This window comes from Phoxinus phoxinus, assembly GCF_949152265.1.
Source record: "Phoxinus phoxinus genome assembly, chromosome: 2".
NCBI classification, from domain to species: Eukaryota; Metazoa; Chordata; class Actinopteri; order Cypriniformes; family Leuciscidae; genus Phoxinus; species Phoxinus phoxinus.
In genome coordinates this window covers 48,381,031-48,407,320 of record NC_136877.1, presented here as the reverse complement: position 1 = coordinate 48,407,320, position 26,290 = coordinate 48,381,031, and the positions used below count along the sequence as shown (strand labels likewise).

At 39.2% G+C, this 26,290-nt stretch overlaps 1 protein-coding gene across 1 annotated transcript; it reads left to right on the top strand.

Moving 5' to 3' along the window:
* Positions 1-7,720: 7,720 nt before the first annotated feature.
* On the top strand, positions 7,721-25,205 carry LOC306987991 (3'-5' exoribonuclease HELZ2). The gene is made up of 14 exons (XM_079592681.1): positions 7,721-7,870; positions 7,958-8,015; positions 10,758-13,800; positions 13,868-13,977; positions 15,183-15,326; positions 16,354-16,524; positions 16,844-16,988; positions 17,537-17,629; positions 18,345-18,537; positions 19,584-19,718; positions 19,796-20,008; positions 22,882-23,032; positions 23,353-23,523; positions 24,941-25,205. The coding sequence occupies exons 3-14, from the start codon at positions 10,841-10,843 to the stop codon at positions 25,081-25,083; spliced, it is 4,629 nt and encodes a 1,542-aa protein (XP_079448807.1). The 5' UTR covers positions 7,721-7,870; positions 7,958-8,015; positions 10,758-10,840; the 3' UTR covers positions 25,084-25,205.
* The last annotated feature ends 1,085 nt before the right edge of the window (positions 25,206-26,290 follow it).

Here is a 26,290-nt window from a genome sequence, read left to right as displayed (position 1 = left end):
AGTTTAGATGGAAGGAGCTGACTAGCTGAAGACGTTTCGTAACTTTAGGCTACCTGTAAATAGAGACTTCCTTGAAAATAAATTCCAGATAAGCGCTAATAATCCTATGAAATGAGCCTTCACAATAGATAATGATTTACAATTAACTCTGTTAGAGAGATACATATCGCAGTCTGTTCAATAAAATACTTTAGCCTACTCACCTGGGTTTAGGGTGACCAGATGTCCCGAAAAATTCGGGACAGTCCCGAAATCTGAGCTGTTGTCCCGAATCCCGAATCCGGCCCTAATTGTCCCGAAAATTATACTTATACAAAATCTTGAATAAAACTTGTATGATAAACATTAAAAACTGTCCGTGGAGGTTGAGTTTCTTTTTATCTTAGAAAAAAAGAAACAAAAACAGATGCCGCAGCCAAAAGCAGCCAGTGTATTATGATATATGAGCCAGCCCCCGCCGGCCGGCGGCTCATTGGCTGCGGGCTGCGGCTGCGGCATCTTTTTTTGTTATCTTTTATTTCTAAGATACCGAAGGCGCGAATTTAGATATGCATAATGCATCACTTCAATCTTTAGATGCTAATAAAACAATTTCAACTCAAATTAATGTTTCATTATGTTTAATTTATTTGACAAGTAATTTTATATCGTTTGACCAGCAGGCGTCACCAGCGCGCGGTGTTTAAATTTTTTTTTTTTTAACACTACACCCCCCCCCCCCCCCCCCCCCCCCCCACCCGTCCCGAATTTCAACCATTCGCATCTGGTCACCCTACCTGGGTTTATGTTTGCGCGAATCATTTTACATCAGACTGTTGTGAACAAGGGGCCGTAAAGCAGGCTTTGCTAAAACATTATTACGAGGATGGATCAGTAGCTACTAACTGTTCGTGATCCAGCTTCTGGACCGATTAGGCCTATACTGGACACGGCAGTAATGAAATGGTTATTATTACAGTTCTTACAACTCTCTTATTATTACAACTCTGATGAGTTGTTTTACGGATATCCGTTAATTAAGAACCCCCTGAATATCGAGTGTTTTTGTGTAATTAGCTGTGTAGCCTATGTTAATAGCTAAGGGAGAGAGAGTTTATAGATAAGACTTTAATGCGCACTTATACTGTGTTTATTCAGATCTTACGGTGATTTTCTGGAGTAATACGGACGCTTCATCTTTTGTGTTTAGTAGAATTAACATAATAAAAGTCGTCAGTACATTTTTGGCCATCATTCGCACGGGTCCGCTACAACACTACTAATAGTGGGTAAAGGCAAAGTTAACCGTAATTAAACCAAATATACCTGTTCTATCTCCGTGCAGCATTTATTATCTGGCTCTGAAGGCATTATTGTCCAACGCCATGTCAAACTGAACACCTCTGACAGTTTCTGGTCTGATAACATCATTCCCTGAGATGAGATCGTCCTGACACGGACGCGCACGAGCTCTTGAAGCTCCGCCCTCTTCTTGAAACGGGGCCAGTGTGTTTCAAGGAAACTGGAACTGAACTTAATTTTACCAGAGAATTACTGTGTTTCTCAATGTCAAGGATACTTCCTTGGCAGGACTGGTCCTTCCAAGTAATTTCCTTCAGAGGCGAGGCTCCTCTTTAGCATTAGGAGAACACGTAAATGGAACAGGCTATAGACGGGTTTCTTGTATACAAACAATACTGGATGCGCGCGCATTAAAGAGGCAAAACCGCTAACAGGTGTTATGCCGAGTTCTGCATTTTCAGCATCATTAATCCAGTCTAATATGGTAATGATAAAAACATATTTTATCAGGATTCTTTGATGACTAGAAAGTTCAAAAGAACAGCATTTATTTGAAATAGAATCTTTTGTAACATTATAAATGTCTTTACTGTAACTTTTGATCAATTTAATTCATCCTTGATGAATAAAAGTATTGATTTCTTACATTTTGAATCCATCTTTTTGGCGGTTAGTGTAGTTTACAGCACAACAGCTCCGTGTCATCTCTGTTTCTGCTAGAATTGCTGTAAAGAGTGCTGCTTTCTGCCGCCTAGTTGCGCGCGCATCTATGTGATGACGTTGCACAGAAACCCGTGAAAATGTCCGCTTTCGGCGCAGAAATGGAAGTGCTACGGATTCGGTTGCTGTACAGCAATTGAACTCAAGTGGACATCTGAAAATCTCTTTGAAAAATTTGTAAAAAAAATAAAATAATAAAAAAAAAAAGTCAAATCAACTTTTCCTTGCCCTAAGAGCAATACAAACAAACACATAGGACAAAAATCCTGACTGAGGTTATCATAATTCATGCATGAAAGGGTTAAAGTAACACCAAGTAACATTTCCTCTGCGGTCGCCCTACTGGTTGGAAGCTGAATTGTCCATTAGCGCTGTCGTAAATAATTTAGCCTACCGCAGCCTGGCTGTCGCACACGCACGCGCACGCTCGCTGTTGATCTCCAGCACCGGCTTTGGAATCAACAATGGCCACATACAAGGTAGAGTATTGTAATAGTCACCTATTCTGCTTTCATGTACAGATTTTTTGAGGTGATGGTAAACATGCTTTGTGGTATTGTTTTTCCTTCACATGTAAAGAAAAAAAGAATTAACTGTTGTGTCAAATGCCTATGATGTAAGCACGGATTGTTATAAGGACTTTTTCTTTGTTTTTTATTATTTTTTGCCACCGGATAACTTTCAAAAAGGAGAATAGGGAAGTGACGTGGAGGAGGGTACTCTGGAGTGCAATCGGGGAAGCGGTCGGAGTTTAGCGGGCTCTGTGTAAAGGTGGCCTGAGGAATTCAACTGACTTTTTGTGGATTATACGCGGGCTTTTATGGACTACTACAGCATCCCGGCGGCTAAACAGACTGTGGCGAGGTTGCGTGAGTTCATGGAGGAAATGTGTTGACTGCGGCGTCTCGCCACGCTTCGCCCGGTATATTTTTGTTTTGTTTTGTTTTTCCCTTCTCTGCGCGGAGGACATCTAGTTCAGTCCGGACAATTTATGTTTGATTGACTGAGTATTTGATCTGCTGGGACATTGGGTTTCTGGGGTTTAAATGTGCGTGGAATTGAGTTGCAATGTTTGTTTGATGTATATCGGAGCGCGGCCGCGCCTCCAGCGCTGAATAACTCTGTGTTGCCCGACGTGTATAAACCTTATATATCTGTCAATACACGTTGTTGAACCTGAGTATTGTGAACTTTTCGTTAATGTACAATTATTTTAAGTTTATACATGTATGATTGCTTGTTTATTTTGTTGATTTAAGGGGTTTCTTAACCAAAAGTAAGCTGGTTGCTGTCTGTAATCACCCCAGGTATCAGATCCACCCGTTTATGTTTTGCGTGATGTACTTTTCCCTTACTCTTTTAGTGTAAGGTAAATTGTTACAGTATGATGCATGATTTACGCTTACAAAAGCGTCCGAATTTGAGGAAGTGGTGGGGGGAGTGACGTATGCCGTAAAGCACTCGAATTTTGTAGTTCTTTTTGTGCACGGGTTCCGACCCGAAACCCGAAGTTACATAGTGCCAGTAAAAGCGATACAGACCATGTCAGGCTATGGCAGACGTGTCATTTAACTTATTTTAAGTCGATGTACCATCACAAGGGTCTTGGAAATATATTATGAAGGTTGAAAAGATACTTAGTGTTACTTTAAAATGTGCATAAACAATTATTTCCATACTTTTCTCCCACCTTGTAGGCTACTTGGTTTTTAAATTGTCCCACTTTTTTGAACAAGATAGCAAAGCTGCGCGCATAGGATTGTGGGATTTGGGAGCGCGAAGGATACACATATGCATCCTTTTCTGATATGAGAAATTTTCAGAACGAAGGACTCTGTCCTTGGTTGAAATTCCGAGGATCCTTGACATTGGAACAGTCCTTCGACGATGTCGATCACGTAGCATCATCGAAATTCCGGCTTCCGAGGATCCTTCCTTGACATTGAGTCCAACACAAATTTCCCCTTGGGGACAATAAAGTGTATTTCATTTTCATTTTCATTTCATTTTTCATTTCACACGAGCTAGATGAGTTTTTGCTAGAAGACATTCTTGTCCCGCTTCGGATGCCACGATGCCATCAAGCGGTATCTCTGGTCGTAATCAGTCCTTCACTGACCAATCAGCGTTCATTAGCAGAATGCTAGCGTGTTATGGGCAACAGCAACTCAACCTGTAAGAAATCGAAAGGACATAAGTACTCGTTCATTCAACTTTCGACCTATAACCCATGTTGAACTTGCCAAACCTACAATCAAATCTGAGATTTCTCAACGGCAATCGGTTGAAAGAGACATTTAGCCATCTAACTCCATAGACTCCTATTCATTTTGCACACGGACGATCGCCCCCAGTGGAACTCTGGTGGAACTACAACCAAAATTCGGCACAATAGGACTTAATAGGGAGTGGCCAGGCTCTCCGTAGACGGGCTCTGATATTACAGGCACCAGATAATTTGCATTTAAAGGGACACTCACAAAAACGGCGTGTTTTGTTCACCCCCCAAAAGATGATTTTAACATGCTGTAAAAAAAAAAAAAAAAAGACCTGTTGGGTATTTTGAGTTAAATTAAAACTTAGGAGATCTGAGACGTATTTTACATCTTGTAAAAAGGGGCATAATTGGTGCCCTTTAAGTACTAAACAGCAAATCTACAGCAAAATGGAGCGATCTTTAGAGAAAACTAAGTAAATATTTAAGGACTATAGTAAATTTTCGCTAGAAATTGCATCAAAGGTGGAAAACAAAAATTTACATTTACACAAACTGACGATCATCCGCAACTTTCAGACGCAAAATTGAATATTTAAAGCTGAAGTCGGCAAGATTTTCTGGAGTAATACAGACGCTTCATCTTTTGTGTTTAGTAGAATTAACTTATTAACATAAGTACTCGTTCATTCAACTTTCGACCTATAACCCATGTTGAACTTGCAAAACCTACAATCAAATCTGAGATTTCTCAACGGCAATCGGGTGAAAGGGACAAATTTAGCCATCTAACTCCATAGACTCCTATTCATTTTGCACACGGACGATCGCCCCCAGTGGAACTCTGGTGGAACTACAACCAAAATTCGGCACAATAGGACTTAATAGGGAGTGGCCAGGCTCTCCGTAGACGGGCTCTGATATTACAGGCACCAGATAATTTGCATTTAAACGGACACTCACAAAAACGGCGTGTTTAGTTCACCCCCCAAAAGGTGATTTTAACATGCTGTAAAAAAAAAATGACCTGTTGGGTATTTTGAGTTAAATTAAAACTTAGGAGATCTGAGACGTATTTTACATCTTGTAAAAAGGGGCATAATTGGTGCCCTTTAAGTACTAGACAACTGGTTTATGATGTTCAGCGACCGACTGGTATATCTAGTGATGCAAACTAGGCAACTAAACTTTTTTTTAATTACATTTTTGAATTGATAATATGCGATCATGATTAATGTAATTCATAAATGTGACGATAATAGAATTTTTAAAAAGTTAATCTCCGCCTATGACCAGTGCGTCTTCTGACAGCGCCGAGTCCAAAAACTTAGTGGCTTGTTGCTTCGTTGCCTTATCAAGCAATGACTTTGCAGGCAGCGTTTGCACACGAAGGTACCATACGAAACTGATTTTAGGCAGACTTCTGAGACAGCGTAACGGTTAAATAATAATAATATAATAATCTACAGCAAAATGGAGCGAGCTTTAGAGAAAACTAAGTAAATATTTAATGACTATAGTAAATTTTCGCTAGAAATTGCATCAAAGGTGGAAAACAAAAATGTACATTTACACAAACTGACGATCATCCGCAACTTTCAGATGCAAAATTGAATATTTAAAGCTGAAGTCGGCAAGATTTTTTTGATCACATTCACTGAAACCGACACTAGGCTCCGACAGAACAACATAAAACCCGCGCTTCTATCTCCAGCTGGAGACTGTTATTTGTTTTGCAAAAATCCACGCTCCCGGTTCTTCTGGTCCAGTCAGCGCAGGGCTGTGTGAGATCTGACTGTCAATCACAGTTCGTGCAAGCGCCACAGATCCCCCCTCACGCACGTTACAATATCACATGCACACGCCTGAAGTTCGCAGGTGTGTTGGGTTGTACGAAGCGTGATGGCGGAGAGAAAATCTACTAACAAGCTTCCAATTTCTTGGTTAACAACCAGAGCTAGGAGGTCCAAAACAACCAAGGAAAAGAAAATGATGCTTTGATGCTGAAGAGACGTGGGCGTTCACAGAAAATCTGGTGCACACGCACTGATGAGCACGAAGCTCGGTGGTAGTGGGGGAGGCATGAACATTTTGGCTAACTGTACGTACACACCGCCGCCGACTTGAGCTTCCAAAGCTACCGGAAGTCATTCATTTTCAATGGAAGCTGGCTTCTCTCAGCTGCAAGGAGCGTCAAATCCATCTGCGTAGCGTTTTGAGCGACCAGAGCGTCAATCAGAAAGTTGAAAGTAGCTCAACTTTATGGTAATGAGCTATGACGCGGTTCAGCGGCAAAACGCCAGCAACCAATCGGAATATAGACGTCCTTCGCGCTGGCTGATTCCGGAGAAACATACGATGTTCGTTCCTACCAAAACAAAATATCAAAGTCTGACGTCTTCTCCGCAAATACAATACAGCAGCACCAAACACAACAACTTCGCGATGATCCATAATGATCCACGATACACATTTGAGGATGAGCACAACTTTTATTGGAAACATTTACGAACGCTCGTTTTAAGCGGGAATCGAATGCAATTCATTTGCGCATGGTAAGACCGATTTGACCAATTGCCAGAGGTGGAAAGTCCAGGTTCAGAAAGTAAAAGTCCTCCTCAGTATTTTGTTCCAATCACCTGGATTTGCTAATTAGCACAGTTTTTCAGCCAGGAGATAGAACTAATTAGTGAAATCAGCTGACTGAGTTCATGGGTGGAATAAACATATGGCAGGACTTTTACTTTCTGAACCCTGGACTTTCCACCTCTGCCAATTGCACTAGATGCAAATAATAATAATAATAATAATAGTAGCTATTTATTCTTTTTTCCCCGACCAAATGTGACCATAAATGCTGTCATTATAAAAGGTTTAGTGTCAATGTATTGCTTGTTTTTTCTGTTAACATTTCATGTTGTGACACTCCTCTTCTCCCGCTGTTACGTCAGAGCGGCTAAAGCGTCATCAAGTCGGCGGGCGGTGTGTACGTACAGTAAGTCCCCTCAATCTGCCAGACTTGCCGACTGCAGCTTTAATGACTACAACAGTAATGTCTCGCTAGAAATGACATCAAAGGTGGAAAACAAAAATGTACATTTACACAAACTGACGATCATCCTCAACTTTCAGACGCAATCTGTATTTTTCTAGCTCAACTGTCACAGAACGGAAAGCGCAGGAGTGTGTGATATCAAAGGCAGCGGAGGATGCATCTATGCTTCCTTCAAAAAACCTATCAGACGAAGTGTCAGCAGGAAAAAGGAAGTGAAACGAACATTGCATTCCTTCCGACCTAGGAGTGCAGCATTGTTCAGTTTTCTGACGCAGCCCTTGTGTAGTCATACGGTTATCTGTAGGAATCCTTAAATCTCGGATGACGACGCTTCAACTGGCACACAACTGCAGGTGTGGCACACCTCTAAACAGTTAAACTTGCACACACTTTCAAAACGCCAGTGGCTGTTGATATGACAACCTTCCCTTTGTTGACCGGTGGAGCAGGTGCAAGCAGACAAGGCAGTGCGTAATGCTCGATCACATCAACACAGCATCACTCTCTGGCACTCCCTTAGGATTTATACACTCTCAGTAGTTCATTAATAGGAAGGCTATTAATTCCTTAATTCCTGGCTTCCTCTCGGTTCCGAAAAGGTACGTTTATTTAGATTTAGTCATTTGTCATTTACATTTTAGCACTTATTGCCTAATCAAACACTCATAAAAAGCTTTCCTTTTTAGGTCAATCTTATAATTGATACTTGTTCAGAGTGACCCTGACTATTACTGTATTAAGTAGGTAAGTACACATTTTCCTATAAACTCATGTTTTAAAAATGGGATATGGTGTAAGTGCTAGAACGCACTTTGATGTTTTTCTGTGCTTATCTCATTCCTTTACAACCCGACACCCCCCTCACACACACACACACACACACACACACACGCTGTTATTAAAAAAGTAACTCAGTAACTTTTACTCTGATGTTATTTAAATGAGCTACTTTTTACTTTTACTAATATTTGGTAACGCTTTAGATTACAGCCCGGAAAGTACTGTGTAATTAAAGCGATTTTTTTTACAGTGTAACTTTCCGTAATTATAGTGTACCTATAAAGTACTTACATGCAAGCATAAGAGAACAATATGTAAAGTTTAGGGAATATAGGGGTAACAACCAGGAGAATTAACTAATTATTTATACTGTGAGTATTATAGAAGAGGTACTTATTCTACTATTATGATACAACAATCTTACATTCGGGAGCAATTATCGTTTACTTTTTGTTTACATACTGTATGGACTTATTAGGAAATGCCGGGCAGTCTGGTTGAGGAGAGACAAAGAAAGGACCTTACTGTAAATGAACATCTGAACTCTCTCTTGCGAAGTTAGCATCGCCATTTGAGATGAAAAGTCTCACCTCAGAATACATCTCTCTTTCCCTCTTCCCCAACTCCCTCTCTCTCTCACGCTGAGATCACCTGAAATACACCAAAAATATGGTTTAAATGTGAACAATTATCATATAGTTGTATACATGTTTGGTATCATTTGGTATCATTTGAAATGTCTCAGTGCGACTGGTACAAATGTCTCATTCCCAAAGAAGTAAACCAGAAGGTAATAAAGTTAGTTTAGAAATGTCTTGCACACAGGAGAGTGTGACCTTCAGGCTCTCCTGCTCTCAAAAGGTGTGTAACCTCTGAATGCAAATTCCCATTGTTAGCAGATGTGAAAGAAGTTTCTGTATAATGAAATGCAACAAGAGGCTCGGGGTGATTTGTAACTCAAATTAGCCCGTGATGCTGAGAGTGACCAAGACTCTCAACTTCATAAATGTCAGGTTCACATCTCTTCTCTTTATTCCAGAGCATTTGATGTTATTGAATTGATTATCTTTGAACTGATTATGAAATTGGCGTGATACATTTACCTGACATAATAAATTGTAAACATTTGATTTTATTCTAACTGACTTATTTTCAGTAAAGAGTTCAAAAGAATAGTCAAACATTCACTCAAATTTAATGATGCACAGATATCGTTAAAACCTTTTTAATTTATGGAGTCAGGTGAAATATAGCGAGTTAATACATGAGAAAAAGTATTTAATTTAATCAAATTACTTTGCCACGAGGAAAGACAGTAACCGCTTATTGTATGCCTTCATTGGGCCGATCGATACAGCAATCTTTTAAACAAAAGTGCACTGAAAACTAAAACTATTGCAACTTTTTCTTAAATATTGGGAAAAGTAACAGGGTAAGTGCAAAAAAAATATACAATATAATATCATTGACTCGGAAACCTTTACTTGAAAAACAACTTAATTCAAAACAAACACTGCTTTTTTTAATCAACAATTCATTTCAAATGCTTTAAGTCTTGACAGAAAGTAGCATGTTTTGTCCCCTTATTTATCTTGCTTGGCTTCTTCCTCTTGTTCCTCTTCTATTTTTGTCTTTCTTTCCACTGATGAATCTTAAGAGGAAACCATGTTTCTTGCTATATTATAAAAAAAAAAATCCAGTTGATCCAGAAATGTGATACTCACCATTTACTAATCTTTTCCCCTTACGCCATCCGAGAAGTAGGCTATACGGCTTTCCTTCTTCAGATTAAAACAAATTAAGGTTTTTATAAAAAATAAATAGAAAAAATTAAGTACAATATTAGAGGTAGGGGGGAATCTTTCTTCAAAAAAATGGCAACAATTTATTACATTCTTTAATTACTTACAAACCTTAGACGTGGATTGAGCGGGGGTATATGTTTTTATTATTTATTTTTTATAACTAATATTATCATCTCAATTATGCATGTATCCTTGCTTATATGTAGGTGTATATTAATGTTTGGATATGTTTGTTTGTTTTTTCCTTTTTTTTCTTTTTTTTTCTTGATCTTCAGAAGTCTTGTTGATCAGATTGGGGATCGCTTTGTTGGGGCTGGGTAGGGTGGTATAAAATGTAAAAATGCAGTTTGCAACAATAAAAATTATATGATAAAAATAATAATAATAATCACTGGGAAGACACATATGCATGCTCATGTGTTCCTAAAAGTTGGAGCATGAAACAGCACATACTGCAAAAACTACTGTAATCCATCCGATCAATGGAGGGATTAATGTCTTTCTGAAGTGAAACGATAAGAGTTTGTAAGAAAAATACTAATATTTTAAACTTTTCCAACTAGACTATCCTAACCATCACTTCAGACCAACTGTCACCCGCGCGTGCATGAGAGGGTTGAGTTCACACTCTTGTCCTGAACGTAAGGGGAAGGGTGACGTGACGTTATTTTGTCACTTATTGGTAGCAGTATGCTAGCTGGAGGCGTTTACCTCCAGTCTTTGTGCTAAGCTAGGCTAGCAGTGGGTGCGTCAGACAGAGTTACGGCACGCAGAGATAAAAATGGTGTGTATGTACTTATCTAACTCTGCATGGGGGATACGGTGAATAAGCTAAAGTCCCAAAAAGTCGGCGTGTTCCTTTAAGTGCCCATATAATGACTTGATTTGTGTTTCCAAACAGGACATACATGGAGACCTGACTCTGCTAGCAGCAGCAACATAAAGGTTAATAACGCCGAGACCGTTTGCAAAACCCTCTTTGAAATGCTGGAGTCTGAGTCTGAATTTGATCTGCAACTCTGCAAGAAAGATATTAAAAAACTTTTGACTACCAATCCAGATGTCTTTAAACACTGTAAACTTGAAATAGAAAGACATGACCAGGCGTATGCCAGGCCTCTTGATGAACCAATGCTCTCTATCAAAATCTCTGGAAGAGAAAATGTTGGCAGATCTTTTCCTGGAGATGAAGTCTGCGTAGAGATCTTGAGCAGAGAAATGTGTCTGCGGGAAGATGAGGAGATAAAAGGCAGGGTCGTTGGATTAATAAATAGAGATGAAAACTCATTAACCTTCATCTGTAAGATGGTGGAAGACAATCCTGAATTTTTTACACCCGTTAGCAAACGCATGACCAGAATACGTACAGTTCAAAAGTATAGGGACAAAATTGAAGTAAAACAATACAAATACGGACGCTGGGTTACAAAGGAATTTGTTAACATAGCTGAGAAACAAATGTTAGTTGTCAAGGTTTTAAAATGGGACAATCTGAAAAAATTCCCTCTTGGTGTGGTTACGAAAGTAATTCCAGAGAGAGATGCTTTGCCTGAAATGCTAGGCATTGAACTTGGCTCTATAGACACACCTCCACCATTCACACCACCTGAACCTGAAGATGACAAGGCTTTAGAAAGAAAGAATTTGTGTGAAATTATCACTTTCACCATTGACCCAACTACAGCTCAAGACCTGGATGACGGCATTAGCGTGACTGAGCTTAAAACGGGTGATTACCAGATTGGTGTTCACATCACAGACGTCGCGAGTTACATTACCAAAGATAGCGAGCACGACAAATACGCTAGACAGCGCGGCAGAACAATTTACACTTCAGAGAAGGAAGACACGGCCTTCATGTTCTCCAGAGATCTGAGCAAAGACTACTTGAGTTTGATGCCTAGTAAAGATCGGAAAGCCATATCCTTGCTGATAGACATTGACAAGAAAACAAGCCAAATACTAAACCGCCCGCATTTTGCTCTAACCCGCATTAAGTCTGACAGACGGATGTCGTATGAAGAGGCAGACCAAATTATTCAGAAGTACTACAACTCGGATGACACAAAGCCTCTGCGGGTCTCATGTGTGGAGGAGTGTGTAGCTGTTGCTTACCGTTTCTCCGAGGTGCACCGCAAATGCAGACTGGGAGGTGGATGGCCATTTGGGAGGCAGGCAGGGCAAAGTTACTCTCACGCCATGGTAGAGGAACTAATGAATCTCTACAACAGTGCCGCCGCCGAGGAACTCATATCTACAGACAGCACAAAAGATCTCACACCACTGAGGTGCCACCGGGAGCCGGACCCAGAACAACTGAAACAGTTTAGAGAGAAATACATTGACCTAATTCCCATGTCACTTTGCTTCTCAAATATCTGCGAAGTAGATACTGAAAATAGTGAGGAGGATGTTTGGTCCAATGACAATATGGAGCATGCAGACTTATCATTGAACATTTTCACCTCCATATTTCACAAGATCGAAGCGTTTGCACAGAGAAAAGACTACTATAATCTGATGCAGTTAATCTTTTCAGATGAAATCCATCCGACATTTATCCCCATGGTGCGGGAGTTTCGTGACATTCAGAAGAAAGCCGTCATACTTCGCTCGTGCTCCTCGACAGAGTCCAGGTTGGGTCACTATGATTTACAGCTTGACGCATACACCTGGGCGTCATCTCCTATGAGGCGTTACCTGGACCTTATCTTGCAGAGACTTCTGCACACTGCGCTCTCTAAGAAAATCCTTAGGCAATCTGACTACACGCAAGTTGAAATCAACAGGTTTTGTCAGTCTGGAATGGAGGCAGAAGACAAGGAAGCCCAGCTTTTGAGACTAACAAAAGTTCAGTTTGAACCCAAAGATGTGGTCAAGCTCGCAGTAGTGGACAAGATCACTCCGCAGGGGCATGAATTCACAATATCGTTTCCTCTGGATCCTATGTTAGAGGGGATTACTATCATGTACAAGCATCTCAAAGTTGTGGATCAGCCAAGATACAATGAGGACGAGAACTCCATGACTCTTCATTGGAAGAGGAGAGTGTATTCCTTCGGCAAATTATTCAAGATTTCAGACCCTTCAAAGCCCATGAAGAATGTGACCCCAGTGGCAAGTATACTGTGGAAAAGACTGGTATCTGCCGTAAAACAGCAGGATTGGGTGAAGACTGAGCAATGCCTCCGAGACATAAAAAGAGGGGCGATTGAAGAAAATAAAAGGCTGAAAAGTAAGGATTGTTCAAAGGAGCAACCCCACTATAAGGAACTAACCATGGAGCTGGCGTTAGGCACGGTTGTTCAGGTGCAACTTGGGACCGAACTCAAAGATGGCTTACCAGTTCCTGTAGTTCTACTGCTCAAGATTAATGAATGCTTTGAGATCTGTTTGGACCACACGAGAAACCCCACTGCGTGCTTCTCAAAAGAGGAATGCAATGCATCTAAGACTTTCTATGAGAGCTACAATGATTACCAGAACATCTGGAGACGACTATGTCAGATAGACACCGCTTACAATGCTTTGGAAGAAAACAATAGTGTCATCTTAGAGAATGTGCGGATAAATTGGAGCGGGGATGAAACAAATCTCCAAGGGTTTTTTAATATAACTAAGACTCAAAAAAAGGAATGGTCTCTGGAGTTTGACCTCAGGAACTCCTTCTTGTGCATCAGACTAAGACACCAGAAACCAGAGACCGTTGAGAATGATGCAAAACATTTGCATGGTTCTGCAGTTTCAGATCTGCAGGGTTCACTACCTTTCACATGGGTTGCACACGCAGTAACCAGAAAACCAAAGAAACAGAAGAATACAGACAATGAAGACCGGATTCATTTTCAGATCACACAAAGATCTATGAGCTACATCCCAGCCGAGGTTAATGCAGAGGGAACCAAATTCACCATTGAAGTAATTCCCAAAAAAATTCCATTTTTGTGAGTGATCATTCATCCAGCTGATATATTTCAGATTTATTCACAAATATATACATGGTTTGTAACTAATGCAATGTTTTTGCAGGCTCAGGGAACAAGCAATTGCAAACCTAAGACTGGCTAATAACCTGGTGAAAAATGTTGCCACTAGACAACAACTTGAAGAACTGAATGATGGTGAGTGAAGCAAAATGGCAAATGTATTCAAAGCAGATGGTTTAATGCAAACTATATCCATCTATGTAGTACAATGGTATCAGGCTATTTGAAATTCAAAAATAAATAGTCAGACAATTAACTCACATTAACACATGAGTCCTTGCAGCCGAACAAATGCATGCCTGAACAGTTCAAATAGAAATGTTTTGCAGGATTAATAAAAGGTTCTAGCTAGTAAAAAGTTGCTGGGTCTCACTGTTATAGTCGTTAGGATACTGTTCCCATAAGTTACACCATTTTCTAATGGTGAATGAAATTATGTAAGAGCATATTTTATTGTACACTATGAAGTAGGCTACCGATGTCTAAAGCCTGGCGTCTGATGATGAATTTCAAACTTGTCTATTAAAATATATCATATGTGGCCCGCCATGCAATTTATAAATCATGCAATTTCACGATCAACAGAAGGCCACAGCACTAGATTATAGGCCTGGGGCTCCAGTGTCATAAATAGAGGATGGATACCCGACCCGAGCCCGACGGGACCCGCCGGGCAGGGCCGGGTTCGGACAGATATTTAGAAATTATGTTCGGGTTCGGTCACATCAGCGCAATAAGGCATTGAACATTTAAAATTTAAAACACCTTATTATGTAGGTAGCCAATGTGCCTGATGCTTGCCTTTCACTTGATGCAAACATTCGTTTTTGTGATTAAAATAGGCCTACATGTAAAATATTACCATAACATCTGTCTTCCTGTGTGCGGAAATTTGTTTATGTAGCCGTGACAACGTAACATGTGCATGCGCGCCTGTGTTAAGAGCGCTTGTTGCTCCGTGCGCGCTGATGCGCTCATTTTGTTGACATTTCTGAATGCCTTCCTACAGTTGCTTAATAAAGGCGGGCTTTCCACAAAAACAAATGTGCATGTGTCATTAGTATGTGAACAAAAAAAAATGTTTAACTGTCGGTCTCGGACATAAATATCTTTATGCCTGTCGGGCTCGGCTCGGGTTCGGTTAACGTATAACGTAGCCTACGTTACTGCTCTGTCGGACGCGGGCTGGGCTCGGACAGAAAAATTCGCCCGATCAACTTGTGTGCATCCATCCTTCCAGCATTTAAGTAAATCATGCAACGTGAAAGTGGTTTATGAGATATTCTATGAAAATCTCATGTATGTGTTAACGTGGTTAAAACCTTCTTGTGTTGAATTAGATGCTGATCATCAAATCAGAAAAGAAAAGTTCAAATTGTACGATGTGGACGAGAGCCTGAACATGCCACTTCTGAATAAGAGCCAGCAGAAAGCTGTTGAGGAAGCTATGAAGAAACCTTTTACTGTGATTCAAGGCCCACCAGGTAGGCTATTAAAATAGCTTACAGTACAATGTGTGTCCTCCAGTATTTCTGTCGTATATTTAAAACTAGTGATGGCTATGAATCATTAAAGATTAAAATCATTAACAATTCAATCTAAACGATTCATCGATCATTTTCGCCAAAGGGGTTTGCAGTTCATTGAATCATTTGGAAGTTGTTATGGTTTCTCAGTCAGTGTCAGTAGCTAATCAATACAGAGCTGAATAAAGTGGATATCTACAATCACTTGAAGTAAAAATATGCTTTTATTTGAGAAACTTCAACTGCTGTGTCATGTGAATAAGGGGCATTCAAGTGTTTTTGTGTGTGCTGCACTTTAAAAAAAAATGTTTTCTCTTGTAAACACAGTCTAAATGAATGTTTTTGACAACTGCACCCCGTTCACTGTTTTTACCCTTCAAACATGAGCGCTGCATTTTATAATGCCGAATGAAGTTGAAAAGAACTTAAATTGTTAAAAACGTGTATCGAAACGCATTGGCGATAGCCAACATGAATGCTGCATGTGCAGTACTCAAGAAAATGAAAGATGCTTATCTCAGGTGTAAATTCAACATTTTGGTGCTTATTCATTTTTAAATATACATCTCCAGGAACAGCAACATCCTGAACTTCCCCTACACAATATTACAGGGTACATTTCTTTAGTTTGTTGGGAAAACAAATTCAGCATTAAGGAAATCTGAATTATATCTTTCTTGTTGCAAGTTGCCTGAATCGATATTTGATTTCACCATTACAGACTCATTTTGTTCCTGAGTGATGTGAATCGTGTTTACACTAACATTATTGCTCATATGTGAGGGTTTATACCGCAATTGTATGTCTTAGTGTTTTTATATGGACATGAATGAATGAATGAATCAGTAAATCCAATGCCATTGTAGAATAGTCAAATACAACTCTAAAAATATAATTTATAATGGACTGATTTGCAGTCTTGATAAAGATGGTGTGTTTTGTTTTGTGTCCTCGTGCCATACACCATAGCATTTTTCATCCACAGGTACAGGGAAAACAGTGGTTGGTATTCACATTGTTTACCAGTTTTTCATGAAGAACAAAGACTTTCTGGCCACTTCTGAATCTTCCAAATCAAACCCTGATCAGAAACCCCCCAAAAAGCCTGCCATCCTGTACTGTGGACCTTCGAACAAGTCTGTGGACATTGTTGCAGGTGAATTGTGTATAGTGTTTTTTTTTATAGATAGCAGACCCTCTGATTATGCATACAAATATAGCTAGGCAGCCAGAAACATACAGTGTGCAAACATATGTAAACATGTGGACAATTGTGTGCTGTATTTACTAAAAAAAGAAAACTGAGCATGAAAAGAGACAATTTATTTTTATTAATTGGATTCTGACTCTTTTTAGAATGCAATGCCAAATAAAATCAAACTTGTGAGCAGCATTTGCATTTCCATGTATGCATAGAGTATTTTTCAGGCTCTATTTTACTTGTTAAACAGTTTACTGTTGATCTTGTGACCCAGAGCAGTTGCTAAAACTCAGGGGAGTCCTAAAGCCTCTGAGAATCTACTGTGATCAGATGGAAATGCGTGAATATCCATACCTGGACAGTCACCTGAAGCTTTGCCGCAGATCCCTCCGTGATGAAAAACCAAACGAGGAGCTCAGGTAAGAGCTTCCTGTAAATTAAGCGTAAAAGTTGGACAAAAATGGGAGTGAAAAAGCAAGACAATGCCAGCATGTACAGGGTGAAAAGCAACGGTCCTAGTACTGAGCCTTGAGTTACTCCATACTCAACTTTTGATCAGTATGACACACAATTCATTTACTACTACAAATTTGTAAGGTTCAGATGTACAATTTGAACCATGCCAATGCAATTCCAAAAATGCTAATGTAATTTTCAACTCTATCTAAAACAATCTGGTCGATTAATATAAAATGTTGGCTAAGATCAGGTAACACTAATATGGAGATACAATCACGATCAGTGCCCAGTTGCAACTGGCCCCTGATGATAAATGCAAATTATTTGTTACTTTGATGAGAGGAGTCTCAGTACTATGATATGGTCTAAATCCTGACTGGAAGTCTGCAGACAATGCTAATAATAGTATAGTATAACATAATATTGTAACATGACCACATGTGTAGGTGGTGCACTTTACATCAGATGGTGTGTGAATAAACCCATTAAACTTCTAATTCTGTTGCAGGGATATTACTCTGATGTACCTTGTCCGTAAACCTGAAAATCCTTTTTCAGAAAAAATATTGGATGGGTGCTTAACAGAGGACGGAATAGATGAGTGAGTAAGACTAAAGTTGATAAATGCCTGTGTGATGTTGGTAGAGAGTATGCTTTTAGTGGATGTAAGGGTAGTAGACTGTTCTTGTATTTACTGCCACCATGAGGCCATTTCAAAAAATAATCTGTAGGATGGCAAGTCATGATTACTCAAATGTGAAACAGAGGTAACTAGTAACATATTATGTGATGAAAAGCTGTCAGGCACAATGTTCAGTGGGAAAAGATTGAAGATATGTGCAATAAAATATGGTTAGCACACTGTTTTGACAATTCAGAATAGAAACTGTTATATGTGGTGTTGTGTTTTGTTACCTTTTCACAAGCTTCCATTTCCAGACATGCTTTCTACCATCTCAACAACGATAAACTTTCATGTTGAGTAAAGGTTTTCTTAACTTTTCGGTACATGTTTGAATGGCAAGTGCATGTCAACAATATCTTTATAGTCCAGTGTTTCTCAATCCTGGACTATCAATGCAGAGTTGAGTTGCTGAGTTCAGGCATGAAGCATGACGATAGAATAATAAGCCTAATAAGATATAATGTCTAATAAGGGAAAATGTGTTGGAAAACACTTGGAAAAAGTGGAATTAAGAAACTTTACTTTGGTAATTTACAGATTTTTTTGTTTGTTTTTGTGTGAATTTGAATGCACCAAACAAATCCGTTTGTTGTATACAAATATGTATGACTTCCAAAATGCGTCTTTGCAGCTACAAAGCCGTTTTGAAGGAAGCTCGTCAGGATGAGATCAGGAAGTGTGATGTAGTTCTGTGCACCTGCGCTTCAGCATTGAAACCCGAGATCCGGGAGGTCATGGATTTCCGGCAGATACTCATTGATGAATGTGCCATGGCAACAGAGCCAGAGGCCTTCATCCCTTTAGTTTCCTACAATCCACAGCAGGTGAGCTCGGGGATGACATATCATCATCATCATCATCATCATCATCATCATCATCATCGGTTTCTGTTTTAAACTAAACAAAAAACACAGCAGATTCTGGCAGGTGGAGAAGACTTGCGATTTGCAACATGTCTCCAAGTCTGTCCAAAAGTGCCCCGTTCCCTAAAAAAAAGTGAATTTTTTTACTAAAGATTTCATTCCTTATATAATTTTCTCCCTAACATATCTTTCTTGACTCTGAAAAAATTGGATTGTAAATGCAAAATAACAGTTTTTATATCCGAGATTCAAACCTTAAACATGCATATAATGAGGTTATCTGACAACAATGCAGAATACATTGTAATATTTATCCGTGCATAATGTTTTTTTACACTGTATTTTTTTTACACAAGCTAGTTGGCTGTAAAGATTATATACTAGGGGTGCAACAATATCGTGTCACGATATATCGCAATACAAAAAATGAAACAATATGTTTCGTGCATAGTGACAATATATAGCTATTGTGTATAGTTCACCCAAAATAATAATTACTATGTAAGAAAAAAATCAGTTTACAGAGTGTTTAGTGTCAGTACTACATTAAACTACTAAATATAATGTTGAATATAATGTATAACAATGCAATGGGGGAATATTTGTCGGTCCTGATAATGCCAAATGTCTTATGTTACCAATAAAAAAGTGGCCTACATTATTTTAAATATATCTTGTCAGTGAATATTTGTCTAAAGTAATTCTGTTTTCAACTTCAGAATCATGAATATTTTTATTCTGGTGTCACTATTGCCCTGTGCATTGGGGTGTTCATTTACACCCACCATAATATCAAATTTAGCATTTTAATCAACAGTACATTTTTAGTTTCGCAATAATATCGTATTGTGAGTTCAGTATCGTGATATGAATCGTGACATGAGGGTATTGTTACACCCCTATTATATACTATGCACTTTATAGTAATTCTGAGTGTATATAGCCGAGTGGACGACAATCATATGCATCTTCACATCGAATAAAAATCTCACTGGTTTCCTTTACAGATAGTTTTGCTGGGTGACCACAAACAGATACGGCCGATAGTGCAGTGTGCGCTGGTGAAAAAGATGGGCATGCAGCAGTCTCTGTTTGAACGCTACATGGATCTGGCCATAATGCTGGACACTCAGTACAGAATGGTAAGAAACAATCAACCGAATCTGAATAAAAAAAAATCATTTTGCTTTGATGTTTAACAAATGCACGTGTATGTTAGCATGAAGACATTTGCAGGTTTCCTTCAGAAGAGTTTTATGATGGCAAGCTGAAAACAGGAGCTGAACGAGGACCCCCCTTCCTTCGTAACAAGAACGGACTGCCTACGCCCATCTTGTTTGGTCACGTCCAAGGAGAAGAAGTCAGTTTAGTGGTGTCTACAGAAAAGGGCAACGAGAACTCAATGGCCAACACTGAGGAGGCAGAGCAGGCTGTAAGTCTGATACCGCCTTCAGTTCACAAGCGCTTAAGAAGACCACAGCAATGCCGGAATTTTCCGATAGGAAAGTGTTGATGTCCTACTCGTGTGTTGATTAATGAATCATGAAGAAAGCAAGTTGATATTGATCCTAAGTTAGTTAAAGGCGGTCATTATAGGGACTTTAAGCAACAGCTGCTGATGGAACGGCAGCCGGAAGTAAACGGTTAACTGCCGTAGCTAAAGAACGCAAAAATCACTAAATGATGTTTTATTAACAAGGTTCGGGAGGAACGCGTTCTAATGATCAAGCAATCAAGTCACTCCAACCAGCTGTCATAAATCAGTAATGAACAGATCCACTCAATCAGCATGAGTAAAACCTAGAAATATTCACAGTCAACTCACCCTTATTCCTCGACAGTTTTCAGCATCCCTCCACCACCCCATCTCCTCACACTTGCATGGCTATCTTCCTAACCAGAGACGGGGGAGTACTCTGGGTTCAGGCCCAATTTCCGAGCTCGGAGCCCTCCCCCCGGACAGCACGCCAAATACGCATAACCATTTACTCTCTGATCATTCGTAAGTGTGAACTCGTGAAGCAACAGTAAAGAGGACGGCTTAGGGGATAATTGAATCATTTGACATACAAATAAAGAAAGTGATTTTAAAAAGCAGGAGAGAGTTCAGATTCAGATTCAGATTCAGATTCAACTTTATTGTCATTACACAAGTACAGGTACAAGGCAACGAAATGCAGTTTAGGTCTGACCAGAAGTGCAATAGCGGCAAGTGCAAGATATAATGGTTGCATAGATTTTTACAGATAGATATGTACAATTAATATAGTAAACAGATGACTATTACTATAAGTAAAATGTTACAGATAGATATACAATGATACTGAGGCTAAGATGAGCAGTATAACAGTGTAACAATACATTTAAAATAGTACAGATAAAGTATGGACACAAGCTATCCGAATAAAGTGCAGTGAAGAATGATTACATATTACAGTTAAAATACGATATTGCAAAATCCCGTTAAAATAAAGTGCAAAATGCATATGTAAACACATTACTGTAATAAACAGTCAGCAGTGTAATTGAGCATAATCCCATCAAAATAAAGTGCAAATGCATATGTAAACAGCTGTTACTGTCATAAACAGTCAGTAGTGCAAATGAACAGTCCAGTATTGCAAATACAATAAAGGCAAATGTGAAGAGGGAGAGGAGAGTCAACAGTATATGAGGGGAGTGAGGTTAGCAAGACTTAGAGTTCAATAAAGAAACAGCTCTAGGAAAGAAACTGTTCTTTAGTCTGCTGGTCCTAGTCCGGAGGCACCTGAAACGCCTACCGGAGGGCAGAAGAGCAAACAGTCTATGGGCTGGGTGAGAGGAGTCTTTAAGGATGCTGCGAGCTCGATGCAGACAGCGCTTCCTCTGGATGTGCTCGATGGCAGGTAGTGGAGTCCCAGTAATGCGCTGGGCGGTTTTCACCACCCGCTGCAGTGCCTTGCGCTCCGCAACAGAACAGCTCCCATACCAGACGTTAACACAGTTGGTGAGGATGCTTTCTATTGTGCAGCGATAGAAGTTCACCAGGATAGTTGAGGAAAGCCGATTCTTCCTCAGTGTCCTCAGGAAGTAAAGGCGCCGGTGAGCCTTCTTGACTAGACAGGAGGTGTTGGTTGTCCAGGACATGTCCGCCGAGATGTGGATCCCCAGGAACTTGAAACTGGGGACACGCTCAACAGCCATTCCATTGATGTAGATGGTGTCATGTGTGCCTTTTGACTCTTTCCTAAAGTCCACAATGAGCTCCTTCGTTTTGGTGGTGTTGAGGAGCTGGTTATTTTCAGTGCACCATGTGGCCAGGTGCTTAATCTCCTCCCTATAGGCAGTCTCATCATTGTTACTGATGAGACCAATCACCGTGGTGTCGTCCGCAAACTTGACAATGGAATTAGATCCGTATACAGGTTTGCAGTCGGAGGTGAAGATGGAGTAGAGAAACGGACTTAGCACACAGCCCTGTGGTACGCCAGTGTTAAGTGTGATGAACTTGGAGCAAGTGGAGCCGGATCGGACATTCTGGGGTCTATTGGTCAAGAAGTCCAAGATCCAGTTGCACATGGAGGTGTTAATGCCCAGGTCTCCAAGTTTAGTTATTAACTTAGTTGGAATGACAGTGTTAAATGCTGAACTGAAGTCAACAAACAGCATACGTGCATAAGTATTCTTATTTTCCAGATGTGTGAGTACAGAGTGCAGTGCCATGGAGACGGCATCCTCTGTGCTCCTATTGCTGCGGTAGGCAAACTGATGTGATGTGAATTTTAAAAAGCAGGAGAGAGTTGCTTTGGGCATTTAATGATATACATAAACAATTACAACATACCATAAAACATAACATTAACTTTCTTAATCTTTCACGTAGTAACGACTAAAAATCGCGCATGTTTAATAGAACGCCAGAATGCCGTGCCAACAGATGCTTAAAGTCCCTATTATCATGAATAAAACACAGCTATTGACCAATCAGAATCAAGGACTGGAACTAACCCTTTTATACAGGTGAAACTCGAAAAATTTGAATATCTTTTAAAGCTAAATCGCTATTGCTAGCCTCTACAAAAATGTCCCACCCTACCTTTAATATTGTGAGTATTCCTTGTAAGTGCAAAGTCAGTGGGTAAAAATCTGATATTGCACAAAAATGATTATATTATTATTCTGAGCGGAATCACTTCAACACACCTCCTCATATAAGCAGGAACTTGAACTTGAAGGCAGCATCATTTCTGTAACGATAAATCACATCATTCTCATACACTGCCAATATTCTCTTGCATGTGATTTATTTGTTTTTTTTATTTCCAGGTTAATGTGGCACAAATGTTGATTGAATCACACGTACCACCTCAGAATATTGCAATTCTGACCCCGTACAACGCACAGATGTCAGAGATCAAAAAGACAATGCAGAAGAGAGGAATTAATGTCACCGTTTGCACAATTATGAAAAGCCAAGGTGTGTTATTCTCATTGCATCAATCTAGAGTTTAAATTGAATTCTGCATGAATTTATGCTCCGTCTCTTCATTGATTTGAATCTTATCTTAATTTCTTTTTCATCGATTTTATTATCTTATTATGCATGTTTATTTTTGTTTTAATTGTTTGATAAGCGCCATTTGTAAAGCTCGCTTTAAAGGCACTATATAAAATAAAGTTATTATTATTCAGGGGATAATGTGGAACATGTGTGTTCAAGACTCGCTGTCTGTCCCCTTTGTTTCTGAGATTAACGAGTGAATGAAAAGACGTTTAAGTGTAAGCTGCTGTGTGCAGGAAGCGAGTGGCCGTATGTGATCCTCTCCACTGTTCGCTCCTGCTCCGTGTCGGACATAGAAAGCTTCACACCAAGCAAAGCGTGGCTGGGAAAAAGACTCGGGTTCATCACTGATCCGAATCAGGTCAATGTTGCCATAACTCGTGCACAGGATGGACTGTGCATTCTGGGTAAGCACTGAGGAACGCTCATAAAGTGATGACAAATTTTGTTTTAAAAAATTGCTGGTTACACTTTATATTTAAGGTCAGTGGTAGTACACTACCAATCACAAGTTTTGGATCGGTGAGATTTTTTTATGTTTTTAAAAAAGTCTCTTCTGCTCACCAAGGCTGCATTTATTTGGTTTAAAAAAAAAACCCGGTAATTTTGTGAAATGTTCTTACAATTTAAAACAGCTGTTTTCTATGTGAATAATGAAGTGTAATTTATGCCTGTGATCAAATCTGAATTTTCTGAAGTCTTCAGTGTCACATGATCCTTCAGAAATCATTTTAATATGATGTTTGATGCTCAATAAACTAAGATAATAACTTCTGATTATTATCCATGTTGAAAACAGTCATTTATCTGAAATAGAAAGTTTTGTAACACTAAAGACTACCGTTGAAAAGTTTGGGGTCAGTAAGAAATTTTTTTTTTTTGGGGGGGGGGGGGGGGGGGGATAAAAGTCAATCAATAATTTTATTCATCAAGGATTAATTATTTTGATCAAAAGTTACAGTAAAGACATTTATAATGTTACAAAAGATTCTATTTCAAATAAATGCTGTTCTTTTGAACTTTCTATTCATCAGAAAATCCTGACAAAAAATGACATTGATAATAATAATGAATGTTTTTTGAGCAGCAGATCATCATATTTTTATGATTTCTGAAGGATCATGTGACACTGAAGACTGGAGTATTGATGCTGAAAATTCAGCTTTGATCACAGGAATAAATTACATTTTAAAATATATTAAAATAGAAACTGTAGGCTATTTTAAATTGTCATAATATTTAACATTACTGTTTTTTTGTTGTATTTTTAACCAAATAAATGCAGCCTTGGTGAGCAGAAGAGACTTGTTTTATTAAAAATCTCACCGATCCAAAACTTTTGATTAGTAGTGTATATAGTAAGTACAGAGTATTATTAATAAACAGCATGTACTTCCTATAGGGTTAGGGTAGGATTAGGGTTTGGTTTAGGGTTAGTTGCATGTAATTTTGCATAATTTACTGTTAATACTATGGTTAAGTACATACTTTAAACAAGAACACTGTAAAATAAAGTGTAGCCAAATTGTTTTATCATTTCAAACACTTCCTTTTGTGTATATTTTGCTTCAAAAGTGTGCCTGTGCTGTTTTCGTTTAAAGCAAATGCCTGTTGGTTTCGTATTTTGTTATCTAATGCAATGACTTTCAGTATTATTATATTTTGTATGTGGCTGAAGTGTCCACATGTATTTGTGGCGTGTGTGTGTACAAGTGGTCACTGTATTGTCTGTATCTTTTACATCCACGCACACGTACACAGATCTTTATATGCTCATACATAACCTACTGCTCATGTAATATTCCCATTTGTGTTATGTCTTAGGTAACAGTGAGCTGTTGAGATGCTGTAAGCTTTGGGACAGACTCCTGGCTCACTATTACAGTAAGAGCTGTGTGGTGAATCCAGCGAGTGACATCCAGGTCAAAGCGCCGCCGAAAGGAAGACGCAAACAGAAAAAGCTCTGAGTGTCACGGCAGTCACGGCTGAGGTCCTTGGACAACAAAAAGATTAAAAGGAAAAAACTCTCCTTTTAAAGAGGACCCTTGTCTGAAGTAAAAAAAACAAAAGTAAAAAATATTTTTTTTGTACATTATTTTATATAAAAATATATAATAAAATATGTTGACCTTAAAACTGCTTGAAAATCAAAGTCATAAATCGAAACTACCGTAGTTGTGTACCAGATTTGAGCTTGATGTGTCTGAAGAATTTTCCCCATTAGATGCCAGTAAAAAAAAGTTTTTGGGTTTTTCACACCCACACAATTATACTGCATAATTTATCCAACTATAATATGTGTAATAAGCAGAAAACAGGAATACCAAATCTGAGAAAATGGCACCATCTGGTAATTTTTTTTTTTTTAATTTACATTTTGAAGCATTTCCAACAGAATGAAAGCGCATTTTTGTCCTTAAGGTCTTGAAGTGGAAATATTTTGTGTACCTAGTGCAAAATAGATTTATTAAAGGGGTGGTTGAGTATTATTTCACTTTTCTAACTTTAGTTAGTGTGTAATGTTGCTGTTTGAGCATAAACAACATCTTTTTGTTACAACGCTCAAAGTTCAAAGCAAAGGAAGATATTTGCTTTTAAAGAAAAGGACTACAACACACGGCTGGTTTGGACTACACAACATTCCTCCCGGGTTAGTGACATCAGCAACCCTAAAATGTACATAAGCCCCGCCCCCGGGAACACAGTCCATGTTGAGAAGAGGAAGAGTTGTTGTAGTCGAGCTCATTTGTGAGTCATCTCAAACTTTAGCATCCGTATTTTCACATGCAATAGAAAGTCACTCTGTGTGCATCTCACAACAGCAGATACGAGCGATTTATAGATTACCATCTAATTGAAGATAGTTAACGCCACATCATAAATAAATTCATCAACTAACCTTTCAGAGACGTCCTGTTGCTTCTACATGTTGTCACTTCTTGAGTCTCTCCATCTTTGTCTGACTCCGTTTTAACATTAAAGGCAGAACAGTTTCTGTAATTTTAGTGTGTCTGCGTGAGGTAATCGCAGCTGCTAGCACACACACACACACACACACACACACACACACACACACACACACACACACACACACACACACGAGCTCTTGAAACCCCGCCCTCTGCAGCAGCTCTTTTAGATTTAAAGGGCCAGGCACAAAACGGTGCGTTTTTG